General features: G+C 48.3%; 1 protein-coding gene across 11 annotated transcripts in view; it reads left to right on the forward strand.

Moving 5' to 3' along the window:
• LOC135916263 (uncharacterized) overlaps positions 1–18,239 on the forward strand; it is a 303,600-nt gene that overhangs the window by 171,095 nt on the left and 114,266 nt on the right. For all 11 annotated transcript variants that reach the window (XM_070520992.1, XM_070520999.1, XM_070521000.1 and 8 more), the window contains one exon: positions 17,604–17,657. In XM_070520992.1, the coding sequence (XP_070377093.1) occupies positions 17,604–17,657 (54 nt within the window). The remainder of the gene's footprint in view (positions 1–17,603; positions 17,658–18,239) is intronic.

An 18,239-nucleotide genomic window follows, 5' to 3' on the forward strand; every position in this document is an offset into this window, starting at 1 on the left:
CTTCGCTTGGCGATTTTGCGTACTTCCTTCGTATACCATGGCTTACTTTTGCCACGCCGTGACGTCATCAACCACGATGGAACGTATCGTTCCCGCACTTCAAAGGTTTTGCTTTTAAATATGCGCCACAGTTCATGCACGTCATTAGATTCTGATAAGGTTTCAAAGACATCGTAATATGCGTCTAGTGCTCGACATATGTCAAGTGTACGGGCTTTTTTGTAAGCATATATGCGTCGCTGGCCGCAGTTAACAATTTTGGCGTATGTGAGGTGCATGTTACAAACGACAGCGTTATGATCCCCTATTCCAGGTACTATTATTGTAGAGTGCACTACCGTGGGAAGGTTAGTGAATAGCAAATCTAATATATTATTTCCTCGAGTAGGCTCTAGCACCATTTGAGATAATGCGAAGGAGTGGCATATCCTTATCATTTCTTTACTCGACGCATTTCCTAAGTTACCTGTAATGCTTTGTCGGGACCAATCAATTTCAGGTAAGTTAAAGTCACCACCTACGAATAAGATATCGGCGTCTATTGTCTCCATGGTATCAGACAGGTCACTCAGTACTTTAACTGGGCTTCCAGGTGGGTGATAAAACGAACACAATGCAAGAGATTTCCCGTTCTGTAACCTGAGTTGAGCCCATACTGACTCATTTTGGCCAACATCAACGTCCAGCTTCCGGGAGTCGACTGCCTCATGAATTAATATAAAAACGCCTCCTCCACAACGACCGCGATCCTTCCTATAACAGACGTAGCCTTCGGGAAATACTTCGGTATCACCTATATCGCCGTCCAGCCACGACTCGGTTCCAATTACTGCAGTTGGCTTCACAATTTCCAGAAGACTGAAAAAGTCGTCGGTTTTGTTGCGAATACTTCTGCAGTTTACTACAAGTATTGTGAAAGCGGAGTACTGTGGCCGTGCCTGTCAAGCAGACCGTACAACCTGTTTGAGCGATTCATCATATACATACTTCGTCTTGTTTAAGTATAGTGTGTCGTACTTTAGGTTTACCTTATCGCCTTCTGTTCGGTGCTCCTACGCGTACTCCCACAGCTGTTTCCTTTTTTTCCGCACACCTTCCGAAAAATTTTCCGATATGCTAATTTTTGTTGCCTTCAACTTTTTTGCATTTGCCATTACAGCCTGCTTGTCTTTGAACGTGGTAAATTTGACGATTATTGGTCGGTTTTTTCCGGACTGGTACCTTCCAAGGCGGTGGGCTCTTTCAATGTTTACAGCGTCACATTCCACTGTAGACCGACAGATTTCCAAAACGCGTTTTTCAGAAACTTGATACTTTTCATGTTCTTCGTTGTCTTGGACCCCATAGAAAAGCAAGTTGTTCCTTCTGCTCCGGTTCTCGAGATCGTCTACCTTGTTAACAAGGGATTCCAGCTTGGCTTCTTGCAGTTCACTAATTTCTTTGCACTCCCTGACAGTATTCTGCAGTTCCTCTAGCTTAGTTATTTGCGATTCGAGTTTAGTCATGCGCGCGGTAAGGTCACACATTGCCTTTTTATTATCAGCTTGATATTGTTCAATAGCGTTTAGCTTACTCTTTATCTCTTTCTGTCCATTCAAAAGCTGCTTTAGAATGTCGTCTCCGGGACCTGGGTTTCTTTCAACGTCGCCGCATAAGAGCAATAACAAAAGTTAAAATGCGCACCGCCGTAAGAGAGAGAAACGGTGACGCCTACGGAAAAATTTTCTTTGTACATTCGAGTTTGAACTGACACTTGCAAAAAGTACAGGGGGTGAAACCGGCAGCGCAAGATTGGGGTGAGTGCAACATACATCATCGTAACTAACCTGCACGAAGAACAAGAAGTTCGTGAGCGACGCAGTCATGGCCGCGCCGGTTTCGCGCCCCGAAGGCGAACTGAAGAACAGCTGCTTATATAGGCAGTAGTCGTCCTCGATGTTTGACCATGGTTGTCTAACTGGCAGCGGGCAACGACCAAAAGAGGCGACGGTGCAGAATTCCTCGCCGGTGAACTCTCCGCTGCTTTCGTCGATCCCTTCACAGCGCCTAGAGCGGCACCATGAATCGATTTCCGGTGACGTAGCTTCCTTTATGCCGGCTATCTGTGTCTCGATGGGGCATTGCCACGAAAATTGTCCGATTAGCACCTGCACGAAGAACAAGAAGTTCGTGAGCGACGCAGTCATGGCCGCACCGGTTTCTAATGAATAATTTCTAATTGTGCATTCTTATGCTAGGTACACCTATAGTTCAGAGCTACTTGGTTCCCAATAGTTGTTGCAAATAAAACTGCACCTGCGTGAATACCAAGAAGTGAATGAAGCTTAGGGGTTTATGGCGAAAACTGCTAGGTAAATCCGCGACCAAAATGTAGTTTACTTTCGTTTTTCTTTTTCTTTACAGAGGCCGACATTGTCATGTATGAGCGTCTACTTCCCGAAAAAGCCTTATTTGAAGTCTTCTGCAACGCGAATAGACTAAAAATCGATGAAACGGATGGAGGGTACGTTGACCTTCTTGTCATAATCCATCCAGACATTCCACCAACTGAAGTTACCGGCAATAACGTAAATGTAAGTGCAAGATTCCGAGCTTTATTTTGCGCTACTCGTAATGCATTGTTCTCCGATGCAGTACGCAACAACCGTTCGACAGTAGATGACAAGGCGCTTTCATTTGTTTTTGGTATCATCGTGGCCCTCGTGTGATTGTTGTGTGTCATTCTAATGGGACCACTGTTACGCGATATTTTGTATTATCTCATGGTTTGATTTTCTATTTAGTAGCCAGGGCCCATTTACAGAACCTATGCACACTTAGAAAAAACAAACATGTAAAGAAAGCATGGTACATTTGCCATTTAATAGGCACAGCACAAATTTCTGCAAAAGCATGTTTTTCTAGCATCTTTGTTATTAATAATCAGTTCCTATAACATCCACGCACTTCATCCCGCGGACGACACTGTATACATTATCGGACATATTGAGTGTACAATAGTAAGCAAAAGCCTTCGCACCAATGCGAGCATATGAGATGGGTGGATGGATGTATGCAGCGAGCTTCCCCTTTGAAACGGGGCGGTGGGTTGCACTACTGAGCTTCTTTCCTTATTTTTCCGAATGTGTCAGCTACTTGATTTTTTGACACACAAAAGGTTCGCAGCATCAAGCTATCTGAACCACTAGCGGGAAATTTGTTATTGTAGGTCGGGTTGTTTGTGGTCTGCCTATGTCTCTGCCACCAAACCACAAACAGCCTTTTAAGCCTTTTAATAATCACTGTTGCGGACATGTTTTCTTTCCCTCTGCTATCCGTGAACGCAAGTGCTACAAACAGGACAGGGTTGCCTAATTAAGCTAACAGCTGAGTATATATCTTCGCATTCTAATAAAACATATTCCATCGTTTCCCTAGCTTCACTGCAGAAAGAACATACTTCCAATTCCTGGGCCTTTCACGCTTTGTAATCGCGCGTCCTAACGTATCCTACCGCAGCCTGATTTCGCTTCGAAAAGTAAAGAGCGTCCGTTGGCATTATCCTAAATAATTTCTTTCCTAATTTAGTTTTTTTACTTTTTCATGAGTTACTCATAGCCGTTTTGTTTTCCATTACCGCCCCGCATGAGATTATCTCAGCCTCTGTGCCTTTTTTTTTCACGTGCTCTGTTGCCACATTGCCATTTCTTACGTCCACTGTGAGGTAAGAATACTTTCTTGTACAAATATATTAACACTTTCCTAACCAATGTACGTTCCTTCATATCTGTCAGTCGTTCTCCGATATCAATTTTACTCTGAGCTTCCCTAATTTCAAGTGTTGTCTCGACCATATCACTTTGCAGTACGGCCTATTTAAGGTTTTCCCGCGAGCGCCCAATACGAGGCGCTCTATTGATCTGTAGTTGCCATCAGGTTGCGATTGCTCCTCCGATCTCCAGCAAAGAACCGCATTTCCATATGTAAGTCCTGGAACAACTACAACATTCCGCGTACCCCGGAGCACCTCATACCTATTGTATTTCCATCGCTCTCTGTGCTACATCGCGGCCGCATTTCCCTTCTCCTTCGTGTAACCCAGACGAGTAGCAGGTAACAAAAAGCACTTTAGTCCGAAACGCTGCCGGGTATATAAGGAGCGCTGCGATAAGTAGTGCGCGTGTTGCACATTCGCACTGGTTGACTTCCAGGCATGATATTGCGCTCCACTACATCTTTCCTTCTTTGGAGAAAAAAAGAAGAAAAAAGAAGGAACATCGATGAACATTTTCATTTGCAAGCAAGGATTGCTTTCTTATTTACGTTCTGGAAGTGGATAACGTTGTGGCTCTTGGCGTACCCGTTCACTTCTTCGAAGTGGGGCTTGAATTGCGTCTGCTGGGGTACTTGGCAAAGCCTGTCTGCGGATTTCTACTTCTGATTCAGCAGGCTGAGCAGCATCTGTGGCCCTGAGATGCTCTATCGTACGACGTAACTGCTGTCCACTGTCTGTAGCCACTAAGTAGGATCACGGTGGCCCTGCAGGACCAATTGCCGCGGCCGAGGCCCACGTTCTGCTGTAGGTGTCGTATACGGACACTATGTTTCCGCTACGAAGGTCTGGCAAACCCGTGTCTGTATCGTCTTGGGCTCCAGGTGACAGTTGAGAACCGGGAGTTGGCTTCTGGTGTGACGTCGCATGAGCCTTTGAGCTGGCGACTGCAACTGTTCGTCCCTTGGAGTATTCCGCCACTCCAACAACGCACTGTGAAATTCAAGGGTGGAAAACGGGCATTTGTTTAGCAGATGTTTAGCTTCCAGAACGGCACGTTCTGCCAAGCCGTTGGCGCGCGGGTGGTACAGGCTAGAAGTGGTTTGGCTGATATTAAATTGACCTGGGAATGCTTCGAATGTTGCACTATTGAAAGGACGGCCGTTGTCAGTGCATAGTTTGACGGCAATGCCATGTGTCGCGATGATTTCTGCACTTGCGTTGATTGCAGCAGCAGCGGTAGTCTGAATAAACTTCCGAACCTCGAAGAGAAACGAGTAAGAATCTGCCACTATGAGGTAATCATTGCCTTCGTGGTGAAAAAGAACGACCCCAACAACCTGCCATGGCAAACACGGTAGTTCGTGGCTCAGCATGGGCAGCCTTGCATTTCTTTTTTTTTGTACTTGTTGCAAACAGCGCATGACTTCGCTACATCAGAAATGTTGGCGTTCATGTTTGGCCAGTACATTACCTGTCTTGCTATCGCCTTTATTAACGCGATAGCGTTAAGGAGCTCGTGTCGCAGAAAAGCCGGTGTCGTCGGCGTCGGGTGTCGGCGTCGGCGGCGTTGACCGTGAGCGATAAATCACGGCAGGCGCTTCATAAATAACAAGCAACTTCCAAGATTGGCCCGGTGGGAATCGAACCCAGGTCTCCGGAGTGTGAGACGGAGACGCTACCACTCAGCCACAAGTTCGACGCTTCCAAGCGGTGCAAACGCGCCTCTAGTGAATGCGGTGTTGCCTTCGAAACGAGCCGTGGAAAGTTATACTGCAGTGTATATCGGTAATTATGAACATGTAACGTACAGAAGTCACAATTACACGAGTTGCGAAGTGCGTTTCCGCTGCATTTCTTCTGCGCTTTCCGCACACGCAGAGCCATCTTGCGGCAAACACAGAAGACCCCCTCCTCTCAATGTACGGCGCTGCCCCGACAGGAGGCGCGCCGCGCGCGCATTGGGACCGCTGCCAGGCGCGTCGCGGGACTCCCTCTCCCCTGACGACGCTTCGCCGTGCTTCCGGTTTAGATTACTATCTATCTCTCTGCCCATGCCGATCACGACGTTTGGCTGGCGTAGATCGTTTCCCCTCCGAGACACCGAGTTCTTTGGTTCGTTTCGTTCGCTCAGGTGCACGTTTCGTTGCCGCGCCGAACGCTGCGTTGCTCGACGCTCACCGCGTGATAGGTGGGCGCTAAGTCCGATGCGGGGCGCATCGTAAGTGATTGCTGTGCCGTAGCGCATTGTCTTATACCCCTTGGCGGGTCGACGGGAACGCTGTCGCGTCCCACTCTTGAAGGCGAAGCTTAAGCGTCCTCCAATTTTTTTGTCTTCGCCACAATGTGCAGCGTGGAGCAGGCTAATAACTATCTTGGGTTTCGATGGAGGAATTAAAAGCTTGTTGCTTCTGAGAAGCAACGCATCCTCGATGTGTAGGTCATCACGATAGATCCAGTATGGCTTTAACGCATCCGGGAGCTACTGTTTGCTTTTGGGCCACTCTGTACTCGCGCAACGGCAGAGTTCGGTCATGAGGGTGTCCTTATCAGTCTCCGTTCTGATACTGAGCAGCTGTTGATCTGAAACAGGTAACGAAAAAACGACATTGACTAGAAAGGGCTCTCTTTCATCGACCAGCTCTGTTTAGCAAGGAAAGCGTGAAAGGGCATCGGCCAAAGACAGTTCCTTTCCTGGTTTGTATATCACGTTGATAGGGAATCTTTGAAGCGTGAGGCGCATCCGTTGAAGGCGAAGAGGGCAATGGCAAAGAGGCTTCTGGGGAATCGATTCCAGTGGTCGGTGGTCTGATTCTACCGTGAGTAGTGGTTGATTGAGTATGTAGTCCTTGAATTTCATGCATCCATGAACTATGGCTAGGGCTTCCTTTTCAATTTGTGCATACCGCTCTTGTGTGGTATTTAAAGAGCGGGACGAATATGCGATGGGGTGGTCATCTTGAAAAATGACTGCTCCGACACCGTACAGGCTCGCGTCCACGGACAATTTCACTCGCTTGGACTGGTCAAAGTATGCTAGGACTGGTGCTGTGGCAAGACTAGCTCGTAACTTTTGGAAACTGTTTTTCCTGTACTTCTGTTCGCGTCCAACCGACGTCATTCTTTAGTAGCTCCCGAATAGGTCCAGATGCGACTGACAGGGTGGGATGAATCGAGACACATAGTTTATCATTCCAAGGAACACTTGAAGCTCCTAACGGTTCTTCGGCTGTGGAACTTGCATCATGTCGTGAACTCTGTCTGGGTCCAGTGACAGTCCTTCAGCGTTGAGGAGGTGGCCCATGTAAAGTACACTGCCTGCAAGAATTGGTACTTTTTATTGAGCTTTAGATTACGTTCCCTACAGCGTTCAAGCAAGGCGGTGAGGTTCGTGTCGGGCTCCTGCCTTGTCTTTCCCCAGACCAATATATCGTCCATTACGATAGCTACACCAGCCAAGCTTCCAACGACCTCGTGCATCGGGCGTTGAAAAACCTCTGGTGCTGATGTGATGCCGAATGGCATGCGCCGAAATCTGTACCTTCCGAAAGGCGTGCTCATAGTGCAAACGCGTGAACTTTCTTCGTCGAGGGTTATTTGCCAGAACCCTGACGTGGCATAGACGATGGAAAAATATTTGGCTCCTTGAAGCCGCGGCAGTACGTCGTCCAATCTAGGCATATGGTAATGATTCCGCAAAATTGCCTTGTTTAAGTCGGAAGGATCGAAGCATATGCGTATCTTACCTGTTTCAGTACTACGACCATATAGCTAGACCACGAGCAAGGCTCTGTCATCTTTGCAACGACACCATCGCGTTTCATCTCGTCGAGCTTCGCTTTCACGGGCTCTTGGAGGGCGACGGGAATTCTCCTCGCTGGTTTTATGGTTGGTCTTACATCGGGCTTCAGCTGCAGGCAATAGGCGATGCCCTCAAGTTGTCCTATACTCTGGAAGATGTCTTCAAAGCCAGATATGAGGATCTCGGACACTTCGTCGACGCCATATATGCGCTTTATCAGGCTCAGTTTCTCAGCGACGTGTCCGCTTAATGTAACTGCTCAATCTTGTAGAAGTACAAGAAGCGTAACCTTGGTGCTTCGAGTCTTATTACAAACAAGCCGGTTTATTTTTCCGATTGCTTGTTCTGTGTGGCAGAAAAACGTACGCAAGGTTGCGTAACAGTTCCGCGCAGGCGCCGCGGACAACTTTCGAAAGACCGTTTCTGGCATAACACAACAGTTCGCCCTTGTGTCTATCTTACACTTCGTCATGATACCAGCCACATTTAGCTCTGACACCCAGTGCTCGTCACTCGTGAACGCTTGAACTTCCAACACTTTAAGGAAGTATGTCTCGTCGCCAGCCCCGTCTTCGCCACCAGTCATTTCCACCTGTCGCACGTGCCGTCTTTCTGGTCGTGTTTTCGAGCTTCGTGGGCGGCACACACTAGCAAAATGGTTTCGGCCATTACAATTTTTGCAATACCTCCCTATTGCTGGGCATCGTGCCGCTTTTTGGACGTTGTAAGCCACATTTCGGGCAGGTGGCAGTGTTTGCTTTTACAGCGTCAATGTTCATTTCCGATTCAAAAGAAGTGCTGCCGCCCTGGTTGCCTCACATTTCAGCGACCTGTCCTTTGCTCTGTTCTTTAGCACGGCAAATCTCAGCCGTTCTTGCGTAGTTCGGATTTTCAGAAATAAGTCTCTGCTGCAATTCTTAGTCTCTTATTCCAAGGATTATTCTACTGCGTAGAAGTTTACCTTCAATCTCGCCAAATTCACAGTGCGCAGCTACAGTCTTCAGTTCTGTGAGCCATTCGTTGAAGGACTCGTCTTCGCGCTGGTTCCTGGAACCAAACCGAAACTAGTTGTAGTTGAGACTTGTAACAGGTCTGTAATGTTCTTCAAACTTCTGCATTAATACTTTGCTATCATTCTGCTTCCCGTTTTCAAAATTTAAGGTGCGGAAAACACGCCTTGCATCTTCACCGATAGTCATTAAAAGTGTAGCGGTCTGAACATCCTGGGGCTGTAGACTCAGCCTTGTCGCTGATGCAAAAAGTTCGAACTCACTTTTCCAGATGTTGCAGTTGTGGAAAATGTCGGCAGTAACTTCAAATGGCTTGGTTGGTGGTAGCAGAGTTGAAGTCCTCGTTGTGGATTGTGGTTCTCGTTCCGGATGAGCCCTTGTCTCGTTCATGGGAATTAATACTGCTGTTAAGCTGGGATCCTATGGCAAACCTTTCCGCACGGGCAGGAACTAACTGCCGTGCCCACTTCTGACACCATGTAAGCCAGACGAGTAGCAGGTAGCAAAAGCACTTTATTCCGAAACGCAGCCAAGTATATAAGGAGCGCTGAGATAAGCACTCGGTTTGTTTCACATGCGCACTGGTTCACTTCCAGGCATCATATTGCGCTCCCGTACACTTTGGTGTTCATTTTTGGTTTCCTTATATCTATTGCCATCGCTAGGGTATACTCCTGGGTATTTGCATTTCTTTACCCTAGGCATAGCACTATCCTGTATTGACAGTGTCTGTTCAGTTCTTTTTAATGCCATACATTTACCAAGTTTTTTAACGCTAAACTTTAATACAAATATTCCCCTTTACTTTCGAAGAAATTAGCCAATCGTTGAATATAACTTTGGCTGTCAGCCAGCAACAAAATGTCGTCGGCATGAAACAAAATGTGGGAGCTGCTGCTCTACAATCGTGCCCGCCTTACGTCGTCATCGTTATCATCATCATCATCATCATCATCATCATCCTGGCTACGCCCACTGCAGGGCAAAGGCCTCTCCCAAACTTCTCCAACTACCCGGTCCTGTGCTAATTGTGGCCAGGTTGTCCCTGCAGACTTGTTAATCTCCTTCGTCCACCTAACTATCTCCCGCCCCATGCTACGCTTCCATTCTCTTGGAAGCCAGTCCCCAACCCTTAAAGACCACCGGTTATTTTCCTCCTCATTACACGCCCGGCCCATGTCCATTTACTTTTCTTGATTTTAACTAAGATGTCATTACCTCGCGTTTGTTCCGTCACCCAATCTGCTGTCTTCTTATCCCTTAACGTCACACCCGCCATTCTTCCATATCTCAATTAAAGCAGAACCCGTCCTCAATTAAAGCAGAACCCTTTTCGTAAGCCTGCAGGTTTCTGCCCCGTACGTGAGTACTGGTAAGACACACCTGTTATACTTTTTCTCTTGAGGGATAATGACAGCCTGCTGTTCATTATCTGAGAATTCCTGCCAAACGCACTCCAGCCCATTCTTATTCTTCTGATCATTTCAGTCCCATGATCCGGATCTACGGTCACTACCTTTCTTAAGTAGATGTATTCCCTTACCACTTCCAGTGCCTCACTACCTATCGTAAACTGCTGCTCTCTTCCAAGACTGTTAAACATTACTTTAGTTTGCTGCAGAATAATTTTTAGACCCACCCTTCTGCTTTGCCTCTCCAGGCCACTGTGCATGTGTTGCAATTGGCTTCCTGAGTTACTAAGCAAGGCAATATCATCAGCGAATTGCAAGTTACTAAGGTATTCTCGAATAATTCTTATCCCCAATTCTTACCAGTCAAGGTCTCTAAATACCTCCTGTAAACTTGCTGTGAATAGCATTGGAGAGATCGTATCTCTCTACCTGGCGGCTTTCTTTATTGGGATTTTGTTGTTGCTTTCTTTATGGAGGACTATGGTGGCTGCGGAGCCGCTATACATATATTTTAGTATTTTTACATACGGCTGGTTTACATCCTGATTCCGTAATGCATCCATGAATGCTGATGGTTCGACTGAATCAAACGCTTTCTCGTAATCAATGAAATACATATATAAGGGTTGGTTATATTCCGCACATTTCTCTGTCACCTGATTGACAGTGTGAATATGGTTTATCGTTGAGTAGCCTTTAATCTCTTGCCTTACGTACGAGAGATTAAACCCAATGTTCACTCCTTCTAGCGCCCTTTCTAGCCTTACCAGGCGCATCTTAAAGAATAGCGGGGATAAAGGGCACATTTTTCTTAGTCGTTTAGAGATAACAGCATTGCCTAAGTCGTCACTTAAGCCGTCTCGCTCCAGAAGACAGCACGGAATGAGGCTCTTAACGTTGTCATACACTCCGGTAATATAAAGGAAGCAAGTGCCCTTGCATAGACAGTAACGGGTCTGCTGAATGATGCAGATCCACCAGCTGGGCCTACTCTCTTCCTTATTATCTTTGTCATCTCTCAGTCCCCTCTCCTCTGACCGATGTTCGGGCGTCAGCAGCGCGAGATAGTAGCGGCCATCTCAGCAGGCCTTCCGTTCCCGGTTGACCAAGATCTCAATGTAACTCGGCAAACGCCTGAAAATTGCCAAGCTGTGGTTGTTGACCTTGGCATCCGTTGATCGGGCGCTTCAGGCGAAAGACGCTGACTGCGAAATAAACTGTTGGTTACTGAGTGAAAAAATGAACGGAGTCGGTTCTTTAATATCAATTTTACTGCCAATGGCGTCGCTGCGAATGGGTCCGTACTGACGCGCAATATTTAGAGTGTTGCGTGCTACCCTTGCGACACGCAAAAACAAAATAATTACACCGAATGTAATGCGCTAAAACTAATTCAAGGGCAAGTATTGTGGAACGAAATAACAGTTCTAAGTCTACAGTCAGAAGCCTCACACTTAAATAAAAACAAAAGTAAATGTTTAGATAATACATGTAATTAGCCGGGTAATTGGCTCACCAATTCTCCTCTTGGCAGAAAAGGAGGACTTTGCGCGGACACAGTGTAGACGTACCGATGTACTGTCTTACTCCCCCCCCCCCCCTCTTCGAAATGGACTTCCGCAGGGCGAGCGCACAGCACATGACAGACTCACTGCTTACTTTCCTCTGAAAGCGGCCGTCGTTGCTTAGTGGCTATGGTGCTAGATGCTACGGTCGAGGTTTCGAGATAGAACCTCGGCATCGGCGGCCGCGTTTCGTTGGGGGAAAAGCTGTTTGGAATAATTCCGGAGTCCCTCACCTCCGCGTGCCTTAAAGTCAGATGGCCGTTTTTACGCGTAAAGCACCAAATGTCGTTTAGTTTCATTTACTGTGGAGAGCCAAGACATGTATTATAATATTTGAAGAGAACCTGCCAGCACGTAAAACATCGTCATCATCATTTTAAATGATTATTTAAAAACAGACCTATTATTACTAGACTCATTTTATTAAACTCGTATTAGTGTTTTCCCCCTTCCTGGGGATGCCCGCGAAATAAAAATAAACCAAATACCACGTGGCATGCTCGCTTGTGCGCCATGATAGCAGGGCTCCCAAACATTCCGCATACAAACGAACATAGCCTTTAGCCGATTGTGCTGACGCTGCGCCTTCTTATCGCTATCATGAACCGCCACGAGGGAAGCACATCGCTGGCGTAAATCGCATAGCCAACGCCTGCGTCACCGCCCTATCACCTTTTAGGGGCCAGTACAATCTGCTGCAGCGGTGCAGCGGTGGCCTAGAGGTAGAACATGCGCCTCACATGCAAGAGGTCCACGGCTCGAATCCCGGTGCCGCGCAATTTTCCAGCATATTAAAAAAAAGAAAAGAAAAATCCGTGTGTTGAGGAAATTGCGTAAAGATGCTTGGAGGGTGGCCTTATCACGGTGACCAGAACCGGTAACGCACTCCCTCACCAGAGCAGGATTGACGACCCTGGTGCAGTACTTGGCCACAACCTCCAATATGAACACAACAATCAAACCCCGGCCCTCAGTCCCCAGCAGCTGCGAAGCAACTGACAACGGCGGCGGTCAGACCTGCGACGCAGCAGAGGGTGCTAAGAATCCCTGACTCTGAACAGGCCGCCATTGGAATATGAACCTGGCAACGTTCCACGCTAGAACGTTATCTAGTGAGGTTATTCTAGCAGGGCTATTAGAAGAATTAAAGGGCAGTAAATGGGATATAATAGGGCTCAGTGAGGTTAGGAGGCCGAATGAAGCATATACAGTGCTAAAAAGCGGGCACGTCCTGTGCTACCGGGGCTTAGCGGAGAGACGAGAACGAGGAGTCGGATTCCTGATTGATAACAATGTAGCTGGTAACATACAGGAATTCCATAGCCTTAACGAGAGGGTGGCAGGTCTTGTTGTGAAACTTAATAAGAGGTACAAAATGAGGGTTGTACAGGTCTACGCCCCTACATCCAGTCATGATGGCCAGGAAGGCGAAAGCTTCTATGAAGAGGTGGAATCGGCGATGGGTAGAGTGAAAACAAAATACACCATACTGATGGGTGACCTGAATGCCAAGGTAAGCAAGAAGCAGGCTGGAGACAAGGCAGTGGGGGAATATGGCATAGGCACTAGGAATAGCAGTGGAGGACCCACTTCTCCGGCGATTCATGTTCCATAAGGGAGGCCTTGAGATGCCGGTGCAAACGTTCAACTAGTCCGTTGGATTGCGAGTGGTAAGCAGTTGTGCGAAAAACGTGTCGTTCCGAGTAGTTTGAGTAGCTCGTTGAAGAGTGCTGAGTCAAACTGTCGACCGCGATCTGTGATGATTGTGGATGGGCAGCCGAACCTTGCGATCCACGTAGACATCAAAGCTGCTGCAACTGTGGGCGCTGAGATGTCAGATATAGGTGTAGCTTCTGGCCACCGTGTATAACGGTCGATGCATGTCAGTATGTAGCAGTAACCTTTCGAAGATGGGAGAGGGCCCACGAGGTCGAGGTGTACGGTGTCAAAACGAGCATCCGGTGGAAGAAAAGACTTGGCAGGCGGAATCGGGTAACGCTGGGTCTTCGAACGTTGACGCGACAAGCAGCAGCGAACCCAATTGCGAACTTGCGCGTTTAGCCAAGGCCAAACGAAACGACTGGAAAGAAGCTTCTGTGTCGCGCGTATGCCAGGGTGCGACAGGTTGTGTACGGTTTCCAATAGACGTCTGCGAAGGGATGCCGGAATGTATGGTCTAGGTGCGTCGTTAGAAGTGTCGCAGACGACGGACGTACCATCTGGGGTCACAACGACGTCTTCCAGTTTCAGGGACGTTGGCGAATTCCGGAATGTATGAAGTTCAGTGTCGTCACGCTGTTGACTGGCGAGTAAGTCGGCCTCGATGATGAAAGGTTCCGGTGTCAACGTGGAAACGACATCGACACGACTCAGAACGTCGGCTGGAACGTTGTCGGGGCCCTTGATGTGGCCGAATGTTGCTGTAAACTCGGAGATTTAGGAAAGGTGTCGAATCTCGCAGGGCGAGTAACAGGACGCCGAGGGATTCGTTACATGCACAAGGGGCTTGTGGTCAGTCAAGACAGTGAATGCACGGCCTTCGAGGAAATGGCGAAAATGCTTGATAGCCAGTAAAACAGCGAGTAATTCACGGCGTAATACGCTGTAGCAGGACTCTGTACCGGCAGCAGCATCGGCGTCGCACGAGAGATGACGTAAACGCTCGCGTCTACACGAGCCACGAGCGGCTGGCACGCTCCGGCACGGGCTAGCGATCAGGAACTGTGACGTTGTTTAGTGCCCGGTAATCGCCGCATGGGCGTCAGTCTCCCGTCTTCTTAGGCACCATGTGAAGTGGTGATGCCCATTTACTGGAGGAAGGGCGGATGATTCCAAGTTGCAGCATGTGTTCGAACTCCGCGCGAGCGATATTGAGTTTCTCCGGGGACAAACGCCGGGGTCGGGAATAGACCGGTGGGCCGGAGGTGACGATGTGATGGCACACGTCATGCTGTACCGGTTGCGTCCAGTCCGGCGGGCGCGTCAAAGTTGAGAACTCGCGTATGAGCGTGGCGAAATGTTCGTCCAACATGGCAGAAATGAGCGCTATGGGCGATGTGCCTGATGATGGGACGCCAGAAATGGATAGCTGGGTCACGGAGTCGATGACACGGCGCCGTTGGATGTCCACAAGGAGTCCGTAGTTATGCAAGAAGTCTGCTCCAATGACTGCATGACGGACGTCTGCAACCAGGAAAATCCAGTGCAACGCTCGTCGAAGGCCAAGGTTTAGCATGACGGAGCATGACGAGAAAACTGGAATCCTGGTGCCGTTAACGGCTTGCAAAAACGACACAGGTGTCGCTTTTCGGTCGGATTGTTGGGCGGCGAGAATGCTGACGTCAGCACCTGTGTCGACTACGAATCATTGTCCCGTAACTCTGTCCGTCACGTAGAAAAGGTTACTTGTGTGTTGGGCCGGACCACTCGACGCCGTTAGAGGTTGGCCGGCCTGTTTCCCTGCCAAGCGCAGGGACGCCGACAGTGACGAGCATTGTTTCCAAAACGGCGGTGGTAGTAGCAAACGCCAAGCGTTGTAGTTGAGGTTTCATTGCGGGTGCCCGTGCGTCTCGCTCTGTTGGAACTACGGCTGCGTGGGCGACGAGATGTGCGGCGATGTTCCGCTCCACAGATGATGCGTTCCAGGCGCTCACACAAGGAGTCGAGTGGAGATTGCACTGCGGAAGAGTAGGGAAGAGTTTGCAGAGCAGTTGTATTGTCACCCGGAGACGGTGACGTGGCTGCGATGGTTGGGGTGGCTACTTTCATGACTTTGTCGGCCAAACCGGCAAGTCCAGTAAGGTCCATGGTAGAGGCTGTCGCCATCACCATCTGCACTTTAGCCGCGAGTCGTTGCAGAAACAATTCGCGCAACTGCGTGTCGTCGATGGATCTCGCGTTGTTTCCGAGGAGCTGGCTCATTCGGCGAAGAAGTTGACTAGGGCGTCGGTCGCCGAGTTCTTCAGCGGACAGAAGCTGCTGGATGGGAGAACACTGTGAAGCTGCAGTGCGCTGTAGCAGTGCTGCCTTGAGATCGTCATAGGCGGCGGCAGACAATTGAGAGTTCAACAAATTTGCTACCTCGTCAATGGCGGCGGGCGAGAGTGCTACGACGGCGTGATGGAACTTCGAGGCTTCAGAGCGGATACCAGCGACTTGAAATTGCGTTTCGTCCTGAAGAAACCACGCCGAAGGATGCTGGTCCCAGTACTGTGGGAGGCGGACAGCGATGGCGCAACAGGAGGGCTCATCGCGTTCCTCGGAAGGGTTCTGGCCTTGAGCTCTCGTACCGTCGGTCTGGTCCATAGTCGTCTCTACCACAACTCTGTTAGACATGATACCAGTAAGCTATCGCAGGAGACGAAAGATCTGATCATGAAACGCATATGTGTGAAAGTCTCTAACGCTACAGCTAGAATAGAACTGTCTGAACTTTCGAAGTTCTACCAGTTCGAACTTTCGAACTTCCGGAGCCACCGTAGTCCTCCGTAAAGAAAGCAACAAAATCCCAATAAAGAAAGCGTCAGCTAGGGAGACACGATCTCTCCAATGCTATTCACGGCATGTTTACAGAAGGTATTTAGAGACCTTGATTGGGACGAATTGGGGATAAGAGTTATTCGAGAATACCTTAGTAACTTGCAATTCGCTGATGATATTGCCTTGCTTAGTAACTCAGGGGACCAATTGCAATGCATGCTCACTGACCTGGAGAGGCAAAGCAGAAGAGTGGGTCTAAACATTAATCTGCAGGAAACTAAGCTAATGTTTAACAGTCTCGGGAGAGAACAGCAATGTACAATAGGTAGCGAGGCAATGGAAGTGGTAAGGGAATACTTCTGCTTAGGGCAGGTAGTGATGGCGGATTCGGACCACAAGACTGAAATAATGAGAAGAATGAGAATGGGCTGGGGTGGTTTTGGCAGGCATTCTCATATCATGAACAGCAGGTTGCCATTATCTCTCAAGAGAAAAATGTATACAGCTGTGTCTTACCAGTACTCACGTACAGGGCAGAAACCTGGAGGCTTACGAAAAGGGTTCTACTTAAATTGAGGAGAACGCAACGAGCTATGGAAAGCAGCATGATCCGTGTAACGTTAAGGGATAAGAAAAGTGTAGATTGGGTGAGGCAACAAATGCGAGGTAATGACATCTTAGTTGAAATCAAGAAAAGGAAATGGACCTGGGCAGGAGATGTAATGAGGAGGGAAGATAACCGATGGTCATCAAGGGTTATGGACTGGATTCCAAGGGAAGAGAAGCGTAGCAGGGGGCGGAATAAAGTTAGGTGGGTGGGTGAGATTAAGAAATTTGCAGGGACGACATGGCCACAATTAGTACATGACCGGGGTTGTTGGAGAAGTTTGGGAGAGGCCTTTGCCCTGCAGTGGGCGTAACCGGGCTGATGATGATGATGATGATGATGATGATGATGATGATGATGATGATGACGACAATCTGCTGACTTCGGAAAATTATTGAATGTTTAACGGCCTATGCCACCATTGGGAGACCGCCGGGCAGCAAAAAGACGAAGAAAAAGATAGTGCCAGCGAAGTTAGACGCTGAAGAAGAAAAGGTCGACGAACACGGGGCAAGCGTGGGGGTTCTAATGATTCGTTGGGTAAATATTGATTGTATCCCTGTATTCTGTATCTTTCCGTGTCGGCTTTCGTATTCATTACTCACTCATTTCATATCTTATTATTATCGCATTTAACGTCCAATTTTGTCGGCGTTGTTTTGCATACGTTGAGCTTGTCTTCTTAGACACATGGCTGAGCGTTCTCTTCAGCAAGAGGCGAAGGGATAATATTCGGAGATTGTGTGGTATATGGTGCAATGTGGTTGATTACCGTTGATTGGAGCTACTTACGCCCGTAACTATAATTTTACCCACTGTGGGACTCATGCTCTCTTCTCGTGGACATGATTCCTTCTGCCTTCTGGGCACCATCGCCTAGCACGAGCGCTGTTTATTCCTTGAAAACTTACTCTATTTTCGAGATGCCATAGCTTTGCCTCAGCACAATCTCATCTCCGGCGGTGCACTCTTTACAGGGGTAAAACACATGGCGATTAATTTTGGTGTCTGTGGATATATCGTGCATCTCGGTAAGCGCTGAAAAATTTTTCCTTTTGCTTACTTTTATGCGTTGCATATTGCAATCACTCAGTTCAGCCCTTGGGCGCGGCCGGGCACCCACCAACCTCGTGACGTGACGTCACGACAGCCGGAGGAAAAGCTGGGCCCCAACTCGCGCGGTCGCGCGCGGGCGCAGCCACCACCTGACTCCCGCTCCTCCCGCTAGGGGCGCTGCGCCGGTGCGTGACGCGAAAATCGAGTGCCGCCAAGCAATACCTCGCTCTCAAAAAAAAATGACCGCGCAATATGCAACGCATTCTTGGCTTAACCAAGCTAAGCCTGGCCATTTTTTTTACACGTTTTAAGGGCTGTTCAAATTCCCCAAAATATATCGTGAATCTAGCCGCGTTCATGGCCGCAGGCGTACGGGAGACTACGAAGCCACGATGATAGAACCACTAAGAAATTCTTTGTCCTACCACCGGCAGCGATAATTCGCAGATAATTCAACCACGTTTTCAGACATTTGAGATAGACGAAACTGACTTAGACTGACACTATTGATATGCCTTGCACTACCTTTCGAGTGAAACCTCCCCTTCCCCCCATAA

Source organism: Dermacentor albipictus, chromosome 6, assembly GCF_038994185.2.
Source record: "Dermacentor albipictus isolate Rhodes 1998 colony chromosome 6, USDA_Dalb.pri_finalv2, whole genome shotgun sequence".
Classification (NCBI taxonomy): domain Eukaryota; kingdom Metazoa; phylum Arthropoda; class Arachnida; order Ixodida; family Ixodidae; genus Dermacentor; species Dermacentor albipictus.